At 38.7% G+C, this 17,679-nt stretch overlaps 1 protein-coding gene across 1 annotated transcript in view; it reads right to left on the bottom strand.

The window, feature by feature from the left end:
• Positions 1-17,679, bottom strand: part of LOC150082161 (uncharacterized) — a 184,577-nt gene that overhangs the window by 14,276 nt on the left and 152,622 nt on the right. Inside the window, exons 14-15 of the mRNA XM_090380441.1 lie at positions 16,660-16,805; positions 2,027-2,383 (exon numbers count right to left, since the gene is read on the bottom strand). Of these exons, the coding sequence (XP_090236567.1) occupies positions 2,027-2,383; positions 16,660-16,805 (503 nt within the window). The remainder of the gene's footprint in view (positions 1-2,026; positions 2,384-16,659; positions 16,806-17,679) is intronic.

The raw sequence follows: 17,679 nt of genomic DNA, 5'->3' as shown, positions 1-17,679 counted from the left end.
AATAGATAAGATGGTTTCCAACACATAATTCATTAGTGGGAGGCTTTTCCCCAAGATAAAAGGATTCACGCTCACCATCCAAGACCAGGAAATACATCGAAAAGGACTCCAGAGTGACAGATGGCACATGTTGATGATGCCACCAGGTCCCACAAACAATAAAGAACATCACCATAGAATGTAGGGTGATCACCCAGATGGAGTACACTCATAGACATGACCAGATCATTAGGATAATACATCAGAAACTAGTACAAAAATATCAGTTGATCAAAGAAAGTGTACTGTATTACAAGTATGAACCTCATGCCATACTATAGACCTCCTATTCACAAGCTATACTGGGACCACACCATAATAACAGACAAGATAATCTCACACAACAGACCAGACATAACCGTCATTGACAAGATGAGATGTATGTCCGGTCCTAATACAATAAGTCAAAGAAATGTGGTATATGGAACAATGATCATCCCAATCACCATGTCAACCACTGACATTGTGCCAAAGAGCCTCCATAAGAACTTAGTGGCAATAGGCCTCCCAGAGAACACAAATATGAAATTCCAGAAAGTCATGGTTCTGAACTCCTGTAGGATAGTCAGCAAGTTTCTTGACCAGCAGTAATAATTATAACAGTAACTGGACTCTAGCAACCACTCCAAGCACTTGGTGCCAGTACTCATCATGGAGTGGAAAAAATCCCATAAGGAGAAAAAAGTCATTATAATAATAATACTGTAGATAAGACATAGACAACTATTATTAGCTATAACAGTAGCAAAGAGAAGGAATAAGGAATTCTTCACATATATAAATGCAAAGAAGAGAAGGATAAACCAGATTGGACCCTTATGTAATGGACATGGGATAGAATTAGAAACCCCAGCTGAAGTTGAGGATGAATTCAACAGTTATTTTGCATCAATATTTACAGAAGATAAACCCTTTACGTCAATGAGAAAGTCATCATTAGGCATCATTCCTATGAGGAGTGGCTTAAAAGATGTGGTCAGCAGAGCTTAGCAATTAGATACCTTGTGGAGGGAAGATTTATTGAGGTGTATAAGACCCTGAGGGAGGCTAGCAAGAGTGAGGGAGGAATGGTCTCATTGGTGAGTGAACCAAGAATCAGAGCACACAAATATAAAATCTTAGGATGTAACAGTATATTTGATTTTGTGAAGTTTACCTTTGAGTAGAGCATTGTGTACCCAAAGGGTTAGTCAAGGCAGAATTCAAGGAAGAAGTAGGTAGGCTGACTAAAGTGTCTCCATGAATTTTGAATTGAAATGGGAATAGATGATGACCAACTGATAAATATATCTGGATTGGTTAGGAAGAAGGAAGTGGAATAACAGATGCTAATTCAGAAGAACAATGTTCATAGAAATACAATGCTTGTAGAAAAGTAGAAAGGTTCTTAATGCAGTATTTAAAATATATATATATATATATATATATATCATATGGATTTCCCCATTGGGAAACTCCTAAGAGGGAATTGTCATAACTGGCTAATAAAGAGAAAAAAGAAAAGAAATGGGGGGATACAGACCCTCTATCAATTTCAGTAATTAAATGCACATTTAATTGCATGGAATCTTAATATGTACACTGAGAGAAGCTTTCATATATATATATATGAAAGAGGAAACCTAACAAGCAACTATGTTACAAAATCCAGTGTTTGACCAGTATAAATGTACAGACCCCTATTCACAAGCTATACTGGGACCACACCATAATAATAGACAAGATAACCTCACACAACATAACCCTCATTGACAATATGAGATGTATGTCTGGTCCTAACACAATAAGTCAAAGAAATGTGGCATATGGAACAATGACCATCTTGGTACATTTTAATAAATGATTCTTTAATTACAATCAACTGATTATGTTAAATTTATACTTGAAAAATATTAATATTATAACTAAAACCTTCTTTTTGAAATAATTAAAACTGAATACTTAGCTTTAAATAAATTTTTATTAAAAATGTTAATGAAAAACTTACAACAGAAGCCACAGAGGGTGAAACAAGTTTTCCTGGCTGGAAGTTATCTAGAAGAGATTTCTGAGATCCTTTATATTTTCCATGTGGTCTAAAAAAATGCTTCAGACTATTGGTTCGTTGTCTTTTAATTGTGACAGATGGAGGTTTGCTTGGTTCTTCATGCGCCTCTTCGGTAGAATTGGTTTGCGGTTGCTGAGAAAGTTGGGATTGTAGAGGAAACCTAAAGGGACGTTCAGCCTTCAAACGACTAAATAAGTCAGAACTGTGCAAGCTTCCTATAAATGCTCCTGGACTTTGAGCAATACTTGTGGCCCGAGATTCAGCCAAGGAAAGATCAGATAGATGAAATATATCATCCTTCAAAACAAAAATATGCAAATATTAATTATATAGTGGAATACATAAGCTGAAATTAAATAACTGAACAAAAAATGAGAATAATTTGGTATTTAAAATCTGATTATAAATATAAAAATATTAATAGTAGTGGTGGCAAATGATGCAAGAAAGCAAACTTATACAGCATCTATGCCAAAAAAAAAAAAAAAAAACCCCTTCCAACGTCACCTCTCCATCTCTCTAATAATTTGCCTAGTTCTTCCTTGAATTTATTCAAACTACCCACCTCTCCAACAAGAGATGGCAGTTTGTTCTAACAATCAACTGTCCAGTTGATAAAGGCAAACTTCTGCACATCTATTGTGTAATGTCTTTTCTCAATTCGAATTTATGCATCACTCAAGTGCGTGGTCAGAGCAACAGGAAGAATTCCATCAGCATTGTGCTTGCGCAATCCATTCAAACTCATAGACCCCTCAATTAGATCACCTCACAGATGTCTGATCTTCAGATGCTGCAATTTACAGAAATAAAGTATTTCTTGGTAAGACCATTCTTTTATTCCATTCAATCTTGTTGCCTTTTTCTGCCATTGTTCCAGTAAATTTACATCGTTCCTAAAATGAGGCCTCCAGATCTGTGTGCAATAGTCAAGATTCAACATAACTGCTGCATTGTACCATGGGGTAATTGCCTCTTATCGCTGCTAGCAAAGTTCCTGTATATCATTCATAAAATTCCATGAGCTGCTGTGGCAACCTGGCTATGCTGCTCAGAGAATTTCATATCTGATTGCACAATTTCCCCCTAGGTATTTTTCATTTTCCACTACCCTAAGTGTAATACCACACAGTCGGTACATTATTCTAGGATTACTGCTTCCCAAATGCAGTACCTTGCATTTGTCAATGTTAAACTTCAATTGCAATTTCTCAGCCCATCTGCCTATTTTTTCTAGATCATGTTGTAGTAGCATACCTTCATTCAATAACTACCCTGGCAAACTTTGTATCATCTGAAAAATTAGACATTAAGCCTTATATACCTCCATCAATGTCATTAATAAATACAGAAAACAACAATGGGCCCAGCACTAAGTATGGTGAGACTCCAGTAATAATATTAATCCACAAGATGGGTCCATTGATTACTTCTCTGTCTTCTCCCATTCAACCATCGCTTTATACATAGCAGTAACTTGCCCTTAATGCCACACTGATCCAATTTGTAGAGCAGTCTTCCACGTGCAACAGTAGCAAAAGCTTTACTGAAATCCAAGTACAGGAACTCCCCGACTTACGGAAATTTTACTTTACGTAAATTTTTGCCGGCCGGTGCAAACTTAAAAAAATCATGGAAACGTATTTTGAATCCCGTAGGAATAAATGGAGGTATCGTGTAAATATCGTAATGTAAAACCAATAACACATTGGTTTTTTTTTTTTTTTTAATTCGTTCCAAGTCTTTGGAAGTTGAAAATTTCATTACATTACTAAGCTATTTATCTCTCTAAAAGATCAATATTATTTATAAATACAGAAAACAACAATGCACCCAACACTGAACCCTGAGGGACTCCACTAATAACATTAGTCCATGATGAGCAGTGTCCATTAATTACCACTCTCTGTCTTCTGCGACTCAACCATCCCTTTATCCATAGCAACAATTTGCCACCAATGCCACACTGCTCCAATTTGTGCAGCAGTCCTCCATGTGCAACAGTATCAAAAGCCTTTCTAAGATCCAAATATATAATATCAAAGTTATTCCCTGCATCCAATTCTTTTGTGACTACATCATAGTATCCAATCAAATTGGTCAGGCAAGACCTTCCCTTAACAAAACCATGCTGTGTCTGAGTTATAACTGAATTCTTGTCAAGATGATCCTGCAGTGCTTCTTTAACCAGTGCTTCCATTAATTTTCCTGGAACAGAAGTTAAACTCACAGGTCTATAATTACTTGTGTCAGCCTTTAATCCTCCTTTGTGAATTGGGGTTAAATTTGCACATCTCCAGTCTGTGGGTACCTCCCCCTGAGTCCAAGGAAGCTCTCATAATTATGGCTAACAGATTGCTTACTTCCTTTGCTGCCTCCTGTAATATAACTGGATAGATCCCATCCACCCCAGGTGCCTTTCTTGTATTTATCTTCAACAATTTCTCCTCCACTTTACTCTCAATTATTACAAGATCATCTAGCTCACTGCCAGTGTTTACTTCATCTATGGCATTCCCCTTCCTGAATAACTCCTCATGTGTGAATGTAGATGCAAAATATTGATTTGGTTTGTTAGCTACCTGAGCAGGATCATGAACAGTTGAACCAACGATATCAAGTGGACCAATCTGATTCATCCCCTTCCTTCTAGAGTTTACATAAATAAAGAACTCCTTGCTGTTTTTCTTTGCATCCCTTGCCAAAGATTTCTCGTAATCTGCCTTCGCCTGCCTAACCTCCTTTGTAACTTGGTTACAGATCAACTTATATCTATCATAGGCTTCTGTGTCACATGTTAATTTATACGTATCCCATGCATTTTTCTTCTCTGCCATATGTCTCATTAGTTCATCTGCCATCCATTTAGGCCTAAACCTTGAACAATATTTCTTAGTTGGTATGTAAAGCCTAGTAGCTTCCAAGATAAGTTCTTTGAATGCTTCCCATTTTGAGTTTGCTGTTGGTAACATCATCAGTTGGTCCCACTGTATAGAATTTAAATACTGTCTCAGACCATCGTAGTCGCCTTTACGAAAGCAATAACCCTTCCCTTTACCCCTGATGGTAGTTACCTCCTTGAGTAAATCCCACTTCAGCACACTGTGATCACTGCCACCTAGTAGTTCCTGTATCTGCAGATTCTTAATGCATGAAGAATCACTACTGATAATCAAATCAAGAGTATTGCTCCCTCTAGTTGCATCCCGAACATGCTGATTTAGAAAACAATCATCCAATAAATCCACAAAAGCCTTGCTAGTGTGTGAGTGACCAACCCACAAATTCCAGTCAATATCTGGGAAATTAAAATCCCCCATTATAAGACTCTCTGATTTACTGGCCCACTCTATTTCCCTGTACAGTTTCTTATTATACTCATCAGAGTCATTAGGCCTATAGCACACTCCTACTCTCAATTTTGATCTCCCAATGCTTATGTCACACCAAACTGACTCGACACTGCACTGTCCAGCGATGTCGACTGGCTTCACTTCCTTGGATTTTATGTGTTTCTTAACTAATAGCATAACCCCTCCTCCTCCCTTCCTATCCTGTCTATCCTTTCTGTAGACGTTGTACTCCCCAAATTCCAGTTCTGCATTACTTATATCTGTGTGACACCATGTCTCTGATATCCCAACAATATCCACCTTTGATGCTTTGAGCAATACCTCAAATTCATCAAATTTATTTACCAAACTCCTAGCATTGGTGTACACGAAAGTATACATGCACCTGTTCTTTTTCTTAGCTACCCTAACCCAACCCATGTGTTAACTTGTACCCCAATGACTCTCAGCAGTCTCTGAAATATTTTAGAAATATTTTTCTAAAGCACGTTTCTGGAGGTCACGACCAAAAAACAATAAAAACAATTTGCACTTTGCGGTTTATTGGGCTTTTTTGTTAGTGCATCTAATTATAAACGGGTAGTAAATTCGATCTTATTGCATTTGCGATAATAACTGCAATGTGTGGGTTTTTACGCTATTATGGTGAAATGTGTTCCCTTTCACTGAAATCTTCAATCATATATAATAAAAAAAAACAAATTTTCAGAAACTTCTCTTCATTCCAATTTATGTATTACAATGATGAAGGGAAAGGGACCAATGGAAAGTGCAAATGCTGGCAGTGCCAGGAAACGAAACAAAATTGATTTAGAAATGAAGATGAAAATGATTAAGAAGTATGAAGCAGGACAAAGTTTGTCATCTAATGCAAGGGAATTAGGTCTCGCTTCTTCAACAGTGAATACTATTTTAATGGACAGTGCACGTATAAGAGAACACATTACATAATCAACACATTTAAGATCAACAGTGATCACAAAATAGTGTTCAGGTGCTATATTGAAGATGGAACAGCTGTTAATAATATGGATGGAAAATCAGATTCAGAAGCGAGTGCCCCTGAGTCTAATGACCATTCAAGCAAAAGCAACAAGTATTTATAAAGATATTAAGGTTAAGTATGGGAAACCCCAACCCAAGGTCTTGGCAAACAACAGGTGGTTTAATAGGTTCAAGCATTGCGCTCGTTTCCACAATGCTAAAGTATGCGGTGAAGTTGCTAGTGCCGATTCTGCAGCTGCAGAGGAATTTTGTGATGTGGTGGAAAAAATTATTGATGAAAGTGGCTATTCCACACAGCAAATTTTTAACGTTGACGAGAATGCTCTGTATTGGAAAAAAATGCTGTATCGAACATACACTGCCAAAGAGGAAAATACAATGCCAGGTTTCAAGGCGTCAAAAGATATGACCACACTCTTGCTTGCGGCTAATGCAGCAGGAGATTACAGATTAAAACCACTGCTTGTGTACCATTCTGGAAATCCTCGTGCATTTAAGGGCATCAATAAAGCCACCCTACCCATGCATTTCCGATCGAACCAGAGAGCATGTATAACAATCTCTCCCTTTGAGGATTGGTTTAAATGCTGCTTCTACTGAGTTTGAAAAATATTGTAAAGATAACAACATTCCTTTCAAGATTTTGCTTCTATTAGATAATGTTCCTGGACATCCTACACATCTAGATGATTTCAATTGAAATGTGAGAGTCATATTTCTACTGCCAAACATGACTTTACTCATCCAACCTATGCATCAGAGTGTTATTTCAAATTTAAAAGCATACTATTCACACATAACATTTACTCAGGCATTGTCTGCAGTAGACAATAAGAAAAAATTTATGTTAAGAGACTTGGAAATCTTACAGTATTTACCATGGCTTAAACATTAATAAGGCCTGGGCGGAAATTATTAAAAGTTGTTTAAATGATGCACGGAAGAAAATATGCCCAATGCACATAAAAGGCTTCGTAGGATTTGAAAAGACAAATCATATAAAGAGGTTACAGATAAGATTTAAAGGTTGCAGAGCTACTTCAGTTGGAGGTTGATGCCAAAGACATGGAGGAGTTAATAGAGGAAGAAGGAATTATCTAATGAAGAACTTATTGACTTGCAGGCAGCGATAGTGAAAGAAGAAAATGCTGACGAAGCTCAAGATGAATGAAACGAGGAGCCGACACGCTTCATCACCAGAGAGATGGCAATGGCATTTCGTGAAATTTCATTGGCAATGGCCAGGTTTTGAGAAGATGGATCCTGACAGTGAACAATCTTAAAAGTTAATAGAGGGGTGAATGAAATGCTTGCCTGCTACAAATAAATCTATGATGAAAAGAAAAAAGCCACCGTCTGGTCATCCATTAATATGTTCTTTCGTAAATTTGAGCAGCCAACCCCTTCTAAAACTCCACAGCCTTCAACCTCCGCAGAGGCGTACTTATTAGCTGAGGATGTCAACTTTGGCAATGATGCTCGAGAGGTAAAACTTATTGACATTATGACTGTCTCCTCTCTTTTTTTGTAATTTTATAATTTTGAAATTTTTTTTAAATTGCAAGGTTTTGTAATTTTTCCTGCGCATGAGATAAAAAATTGAATAAATAATTCTATTTACATGCTCGTCGAACATTTATTTTTTTGATTCAATCAATTCAGTGAGCACAGCTGCAAGTGCTACACAAGCATGGGGGAAATTCTGACTCTTAATTAAAATCCGACTTGTGTAGCGTTCAGTGGAACGCAACCCTTAAGTAAGTCAGGGAGTTCCTGTATGTAATATCAAAATTATTTTTTGCATCCATTTCATTTGTGACCACATTGTAGCATCCAATCAAATTAATCAGACAAGGTTTCCCTTTAACTGACCCTTCTATGATTGAAGTAGAAATGCACTCCTGTCTAGATTGGGCATGCATTAATTCTTTAACTAGCAACTTCATTATTTTCCCTGGAACAAAAGTTAAGCCATCAGGCCTCTAATTACTCATGTCACCCTTTGATCCCCCTTTGTGAATTGGGGATACATTCCCAAATCTAAAATCACACGGACCTCCCCTGAATTCAATGATGGTCTCATAATTATGGCTGACTTTGTTGCCTCCCTTAATATCATTGGATACATCACATCCATCACAGGTCCCTTTTTTATGTTTAGCTTCAACAATTTCTCTTCCACTTTCCCCTCTGTTATTACAAAATCATTTAATTCTCTGTTAAAGTTTGATAAACTTCCAGCATCCCTTTCCCTAAAGAATTCCTCATGTGGGAATGAAGATGCAAAATACCTATTCAGTTTGTGAGCAATCTGAGCAGGATCATCAAAGTTAAACCTTCCACATCAAGTGGACCAATGTGATTCATTCCCTTCCTTAAAAATCTTTGCTGTTTTTCTGTGCATCCTTTCCCAAAGATTTTTCACAATCTGCCTTTGCTTGCCTAATCTCCATTGTGATGTGATTGCAAAATAGTTTGTCTACCATATGCTTCTGTATCACCTGATAATTTATATGCATCCCATGCACATTTCTTCTCTGCCACATATCTCATTAGTTCATTTGACGTCCATTTAGGTGTAAGCCTTGAACAATATTTCTTAGTTGGTATGAAAAGCCTAGTAACTCTTTGGTAACATCACTAGTTGGTCCCACTGTATAGAATTTAAAAACTGTCTGGGACCACTAACAGTACTTTATGAAAACAAAACCTTTACCCTTGATGGTAGTTATATCTTTAAGCAAATCCCATATCAATACACTGTGATCACTGGCACCTAGTGGTACTTTTATCTGCAGATTCTTAATGCATGGAGAATCACTGCTAATAATGAGATCAAGAATACTGCTCTCTCTTGCTACTTCTCAAACATGCTGCTCTAGCAAACAGTCATCCAATAAATCCATTAAATTCTTGCTAGTGTGTGAGTGACCAGCCAACAAGTTCCAGTCAATACCTGGAAAGATAAAATTCCCCATTATAAGACATTCTGATTTACTGGCCCACTCTTTTTCTCTGTATAGCTGTTCATTGTATTCATCACAGTCATTAAGCTTATAACACACTCCTAGTCTCAGTTTTGTTTTCCCAGTGCTTATTCACAACAAACTGACTCAACATTGCGCTGGCCACCAATGTCAAGTGGATGCATTTCCTTAGATTTTATGTGATTCTTAACTAAGAGCATAACCCCCCTCCTGTGCTATCTGTCCTTTTCTGTACACATTATACTCCCCCATATTCAAATTCTGCATCCCTTATATCTGAGTGACACCATGTCTCTGATATCCCCAAAATTTCTGCATTTGATGACTTAACCAGCACTTCAAATTCATCAAATTTATTTACTATGCTCCTACCATTGGTGTCCATGCAAGTATACATGCACCTGTTCTTACTCTTAGTTATCCTAACACGGCCCACACATTTGCTTGTTCCTCAATGACCCACACCTGGTCTTGAAATCCCCAGTACCTTGCTTTCCGGAATGGTGCTCGTTCCAATAGAAGCAGTGCAAAAATCATTTTTACCTCTGCCTGTGGCTATCATTAATCTATTAGTCTGTGTATTCTCCCAAGCTAGCAGTTTTCTGAGTGACCTAGCACTGCCTCACCAGCATCAACAAATATTCTTGCACTCTTTCTATTTAAGTGTATCCCATTTCTGTAGAAGCAGTCTCTCCTGTTAATAAGCACAGACCACGCTGAGAAAAATTCTACCCCATGAGCCTTGCACAATCTCTCCAGGGCTGAATTGATTGACAAGGCTCTCATCATCATGTCTGGGCAGAATGGCAGAAACTTTCAAATTCAATCCTAACTCACGACTTTTTTTCAACATTGACCTGCACTTTCTAAGTAAGTCTGCAGATCTCCTACACTTAATGTCATTTGTGCCATAATGTACAAATATATCACCTTTTGTGTCCTTAAAAGATGATATCTGCTGTATGTCATCAAACTTAACCCCAGGGGCTCACATCTGGTGAGTATGGGCTTGGCACACCCAGGGTCCTGAGGTGGATATCATCATTCTTCTCTTTCTTGGTGATTCCCTTCTACTTCTGACCCTTGTTCTCTCTCTCTCTCTCTCTCTCTCTCTCTCTCTCTCTCTCTCTCTCTCTCTGTGTTTCTCTGGGTAACTCAGAAATATTTTTTGGTTGGTGCAGCATAAGCCTCTGGCTTCCTTGCACTATATGGCTAATAATAATAATAACTTTTACCTCTGACAGACATATCCTGGTTCCATTCCACCTATCCTTTTTGCACAATATATTTCCTGTTTCCCTGACAATAGAGTCACCAACAATAATTACCTCCTCTGGGATTTCTTTTCTGACCTCTATTAATTCACAAAAGTTTAGAACAGAAAGTTGCCTCAGAATGAAATGATGGCAGGAAAACTAATATTAAACCTGAATTATGTGACTGACAAAAAGCCATGTAAGCCAAAGAATTGGTACTAATAAATGAACAATAACTTCAACTAAATATAAATCAAGGCAACATAAATCATATTATGTCTTGTTTGTTTTTGTTTGTTTTGATTTTATTGGCGCATTAGCCACTAAGGCTATAATGCGCCAAGACCATGTCATTTATAAAAAATTTAAACTTTCAGTGACCTAATTAGTTAGGTCACTATGTCAAGACCCAGGCCTATGCAGATGACCTGGTCATGCTCTTTTCTGCCAATAACAGAACCCAACTAGAAGCAACTGCCAACCAGGCCATCTCCACCCTTCAAGCTTGGGCAGAGCATAACAACCTAAAGATCTCCCCAGAGAAAACCAATTCGATCCTACTAAAAGGCACCCTTGATTTGAGAAGACCTCCCCAAATCAAGGTCAATGGTGTTACAGTAAAACTAAAAACAGAGCTTAAATATCTAGGTTTGATCTTAGACAAAAACCTTTCCTTCACTCCTCATCTAGACCAACTCCTCAGGATTAAGATCAGGAAGTATGCTGCCCAAGTCTCAAGAGTTGCCCGGAAGGACTGGGGCTTAAAGAAGAGAACGCTGTCACTCTTCTATAAGGCAGTTTTCATCCCGGTTATCACCTATGCTTCTGGAGTCTGGTACAAGAAGGCCAATACCGTAGTAAACAGATCGCGCCTAGGAACTATCCAGCGCTCTCTTCTCCTTCTGTCCTCGCGTGCCTGTCGCACTGTCAGCACCCATGCGCTCCAGGTCCTCACTGGATCTCTTCCACTGGACCTGGAGATTGTTCGTCATGGGTTGCTCTACCAAATAGCCAAAGGAAGAGCAGTTACTTGTGCAGGTTTCACCACTGACCCAGCAAATAATAGAAACGCTGAAAAGAAGAGACTTAATGAACATCTAACAGACACCTGGCAAGAAAGATGGCAGGCATCAACTAAAGGCGCTGTCACCAAAAGATTCCTCCCTGATGTCAGGGCCTCCTACCCCCTCACACCTGTCTGGTTTTCACCAGGACTCTATGCTACCTACCTCCTCACTGGACATGGCTCCTTCCAGAAAAAACTACATGACTTCAGAATTTCAGACTCACCCCGCTGCCACTGTGGAGAGGATCAGACGTGGGAGCACCTTGCCCACAGCTGTGAAATCTACGAGGACTTCAGGAGGATCCTAATAACAAAACTACGCTTCAACTACCAAAATCAAGAACACCTCACCCTACAGAATGAAGAAACTTACCGAGCTCTGACTCAATTTGCAATGGACTTATTTACCAGGCAGAAAGCGCTACCACCACCTTAGTATCCGAATCAATAGGTCATAACAACCATGACTGCCAATTGTTGCTACGCATCATTGAGCCATGGATGCTAACGCCTTGGACCAACTTGCACAAGACTTGACTAGCAGTGCAATAAAAGACAGGGTCCGCACATACCTTGACAAATTCCTCATCATTGATTTCTGGACAAACTTCTCTCGCCCAGATGTGACACATTTCATCAAGAAGAGGCCTAGCATCGATCCCTGGACTTGACCATCAATCTTGGACTCCCGGTTTTGACCCCCCCCACTGTTCGTTCTGATGGACTACTGGACCAGCCTTCAGTCTGGATGCGACATAGACTCACCAAATGGAGCCCCAATGACGGCACCTGAACTAGACCTTACTGAACATGACCCATCCACCATAGCAGCACTCACACTGCTGGATTTCCAGCAAGTTGTCGGCTCCAACTGACTGGCCGTGCTAGCTGTACCTACCCTGAACTTGCGGAGTATATCTCTCTCTCCTTTTTTTTTTTTTTTTTTTTTTTTTCGGCTTCTTTCTTCTGTTTCCTGCCATCCGTTCTTTTATCCCCCCCCCCCCTATTTTTCTCTTACAGAATGATTTTTTTTTTTTTTTTTTTTATATTTATTTATTTATTTATTTTATTTTATTTTATTTTTTTTTTTTGTGGGGTGGTGGTTTTCGTCCACCCGCCACCCCACTCCTCTCTCTGGTGAGGCACTGGGCATGCCACACTGTCATCAGGGGCCATCTTCCCTATTGGCCCCTTTCTTCTGTTTCCTACCCTCCAGTCTTCTGCCTTCCTCCCTTACTTTTCTCTTGCACAACGTTTTTTTTTTTTTTTTTTTTTTTTTATTTAGTTTATATATATATATATATATATATATATATATATATATGTGTGCGTGTGTGTGTGTATATACATATATTTATATATACACATACACGCATTCCCCACAGGTCTAAATCTAAAAACATCAAAATTACTGCCCGACCTATTTGGCCCTAGAACAAGTTATCAGCGAACAACCCTACGCTCTGTTAAAATTACAACCGTTGCTCAAGAAACAGCGATCAGCTCATTCTCAAATCTGGTCCTAGCCACTGAAATCCCAGGAAAGTAGGTGGCAGGACCCGCCAGAGTACTCTAGCTACAGTGGTACACCGGTCAGCCTCCCCGTGGCATGGTGTGGTAACGTCGGGTCCCACTAGGGCTCGGCGGCTAATAGACCGGAGGAACAAAGGGCACAACACAATATACAGCACATGACCCCCACACACTTCAAATCTCTGGCCCCGATACAATGTACACCCGCGGAGATGGAGAAATCCCAGGAGCCGTTAGACACTAACATACCTTATACCTTATACCTTATGTCAAGAGGTATAAGAAAAATGTAAATTTTATAAACGAGCAAAAATATTTATTGATTTTAAAAATCTAAAAATAGCAGACACATTGTCATTGTCGGATAAAATCTGACTGAGTGTATACGGCTCAGTCAGATGATTAAAAGCAGTAAAACGGATATTACTAAAATCTGGACAATCAATTAAAAGGTGTCTGATAGATAAAACTGTGCCACAGGACTCACACATAGGAGGGTCATCAGCCCTCAGCAAAACGAATGAGTTAAATGACTGTGTCCTATGTGGGTCCGGGCAAGAACAACTTCCTCCTTACGATTCCTGCGCAGACTAGACTGCCACGGTTCAATTATAGGCTTTATACAATATAGTTTATTCCCAGTCTGTCTATTCCACGAGTCCTGCCATTGGGAGTGTATGTTTTGGTGTATTATTTGCCTGTAGTCTGTATAGGGGACTGACAGGCAGCGGTTATTATTGGGAATTGCTAATTTGGCTGCGGCGTCAGCCAAATCATTTCCCTAATCCCAATGTGGCTGAGGAATCCAGCAGAAGCGGATATCATATTCACGTCCAAGGAGGGAGTGAATCTTCTACTGAATACTAGACAGAACTGGATGAGGATTAATCTCACAGATATTAAAGCTGTAACACGCTTGAGAGAATCGGAATATAAAATGAACCGTTGGTATTGGCATTCACTAATGTGATCCAAGGCTAACTCTATAGCATGCAGCTCTGCAGTAAATATACTGCATTCAGAGGGAATCTGCTCAGATGTAGTGCTGTCTGTAAAGACAGCAGCAGATCCCACATATGATTCCAACTTCGAGCCGTCTGTGTAAACTGGCGCGAAGTCAGAATGTTCAGCTCGGTGTGCTGAATAAAGCTGCAGGTAGACAGATGATGGAGTGTCCGATTTTCCCCAATTCCGAAGGGACAAATCACATTTTGGGACATGAGCATGCCAGGGTGGAAGGGATTGCTTAGGTGTTTGGGCAACCTTGTCTACCTTGATATTAAGTTCTTTGAGTAGCTCTTGGAGACGAATACCAAAAGGACGATTGGCAGTCTTACGGCTTTTGTACAAATTTTCCCATCGTGGCTCAAAAATGGATAGCTACGTAGGGTGGTCTGGCAGGGATTTCAGTTTTAAAGCGTACTTTAAAGACAACTGTTTACGTCGAAGCGATAACGGTGGTTCATTTGCTTCGATGTATAAGCTCTGGACAGGAGATGTGCGATATGCTCCAGTAGCGATACGGAGAGCCTGATGAGGGACAGGATCCAGCCATCGAAGGGCACTGTCTCTGGCTGAGGAATATACCTGGGACCCATAATCTAATTTGGATCGCACAAGTGCACGGTAAAGCCGTAGAAGGGTGCATCGGTCTGCTCCCCGAGATGTAGAGGAGAGCGAGCGGAGAATATTAAGCCCTCGTGTGCACTTTGTGCGGAGTTGACAGATATGATCCAGAAATGTCAGTTTTTTATCAAATATGAGTCCCAAGAATTTTGTGTCCCCCTGCTACTGGAATAGTATTTTGTCCGAGCCTTAATTCAGGTTCAGGATGAAGATTACGCTTACGACAAAAGTGTACGCAAACGGTCTTCTCCGGCGAGAACCTGAAGCCATTAGTAAGTGCCCAGGAATTGATGCGATCAATGGCTTTTTGCAGTTGTCTTTCAATAACCCTCATGTTGCATGACTGGCAAAAAATGCTAAAGTCATCAACATAGAGGGCACTGTTTACAGTTGGAGGAAGTTGTTCTGTGATGGAATTTATTTTGATGGCGAAAAGCGTGACACTTAATACTGATCCTTGTGGTACTCCCTCCTCTTGGCTGAAGGAACGAGAGAGTGAGGATCCCACACAAACTTGGAAAGATCGATTGGCTAAAAAGTTTTGAATAAAAAAGGGGAGATCCTCTAAGGCCTAGGCTATGTAAATCTTTTAAAATGCCAAATCTCCAAGTTGTGTCATACGCTTTCTCCATGTCAAAGAACACTGACACCAAGTGTTCGCGTTTTAGGAAAGCATCCCGGATGGATGTTTCCAGTCTAATAAGATGGTCCAAAGTGGACCGGTTCCTTCGGAAGCCGCACTGGATGTTGGAGAGAAGGTCATTTGATTCTAAAAACCATATTAAACGAGAATTAACCATTCTCTCCAGGATTTTGCACAGACAGCTTGTCAGAGCAATAGGACGATAATTGATGGTGACTTTTGGATCCTTTCCTGGTTTAGCAAAGGCAAGAACGAATGCCTTGCGCCAGTATTATGTCTACAAACTTTGATTTGTATGGATAGTGTAGAAAAAGGACATGTACTTCTATTATTAATGTCCTTTTGCTATAAGTATACTTATTGTCTTTTCAGTTTAACTGCTAGCTTTATGGGTGTTCAACAAGAGTATCAAGACAGCTACAGAGACTGGCTTCAATTTACTGCACTTGTACAAGGTATGTATTTTATGATTGCCTTGCTTTTTTTTTTTTTTATGAGGGAAGAGTTTCTGGGATGAAATACCATGAATCCCTCATCTGAGACAGCCACCAGCCACAGTGTAAAAAAAAAAAAATCTCAAATACAGAAGGAATCAAAACAGTCCTATGTGTAGAAAAGCAATGGTTGTATTCACTTGTTGCTCAATATTAATAAGATAAAATAAATTATAAGATAATTTATTTTATCTAACAATAATAATAAGAAAGCGTAAAACTTCGTTATCATTATTATTAGCCATACAGTGCAAGGAAGCCTGAGCTTATGCTGCACCAGCCAAAAAAAATTTCTGAATTACCCAGAGAGAGAGAGAGAGAGAGAGAGAGAAGAAGGAGAGAGAGAGAGAGAGGGAGGAGAGAGAGAGAGAGAGAGAGAGAGAGACGAGAGAGAGAGAGAGAGAGAGTCAGAAGTAGAAAGGAATCACCAAGAAAGAGAAGAATGATGATATCCAGCTCAAGACCCTGGGTGTGCCAAGCCCACACTCACCAGATGTGAGCCCCTGGAGTTAAATTGACCAATGTTACATGTGGGTGTTTTTCAACATAATCTTTTTCTTATCAAAGAATATATCCATAAAAAAAATCAAAAAGAATGAATTATACTTACTGAAAAGCCAGCAAGATGATCCCTGTAATCTGGAGGTGAAGGAGGAATGGAAGGATTGCTACTTTGGGATACATTACTTTCCCTTGATACTGAACCTCTTTTTCTGTGTGACTTATGAGGACCACTTTGTAAAGAGATATTGCTTCCTAATTCAATAAAAATTATAAGGATGTAAAACTCATAAAAAGGATTACAGTATTTATATTGCAACATAAGAAATAGCATATATTAATCAGAAAGTCACTATTACATTAGGTAATAAATAACTACTTTTTCACTTATGTGATATATACTTGTGTCCCACTTATTTATCGTTGAATAGTATTAGAACATAATAAATGTGATAATATTTGTGCACAATACGAGTGTCTCATTAATGAAATAAACATAGCAATTAGCATGTGTATAATTGAAAACAAACATTTATTGTTAAGAAATAAAATATTAATATAAAATATATCATATAAAATGATGTGATAGTTAAAGGGTTAAACAATGCACATATAAACCCTACCAAACTCTTTTAGAAATGAAATCCTAACAATATAAACAATAAACAAATAAATATAATAAATAATTATAATAAAATAAATAAAATTATAATATAATAAACAAATATAAAAAATAAACAAAAAGACAATATAAATTCATGTGACAGAAACATGCATGTAAACTATTTTTAAAAAGAACATTAAAATATCACTAACTTACCAATATTAAAGTAAATAATAGTTACAAGAAAGGTTAATAACACCTGGAAAACTGAAGGACACAAAGAAAAAAATATATATATCTTGGATACCTAACGAGGAACAACAAATACGCAATTCCACGGCTAATTATTGAGGGGAGAATGGAAGGAAGAAGAAGAAAGGCTGGGAGAAGATGTACATCGTGGCTTGATAACATTAAGAATTGGACAGAACTGAACACCGAGCAGCAGTTCAGAACTACCAGAGACACTTGCTGTTTGTTTGTCTGTTATTTCGATTTTAGGAGCATTAGCAACTAAGGCCATAT

Source organism: Mastigoproctus giganteus, chromosome 8 (assembly GCF_048544385.1).
Source record: "Mastigoproctus giganteus isolate SK-2022 chromosome 8, ASM4854438v1, whole genome shotgun sequence".
In the NCBI taxonomy this organism is placed as follows: Eukaryota; Metazoa; Arthropoda; class Arachnida; order Uropygi; family Thelyphonidae; genus Mastigoproctus; species Mastigoproctus giganteus.
The sequence above is the reverse complement of the archived record's forward strand: the minus strand, read 5'-3'. Positions and strand labels throughout refer to the sequence as shown.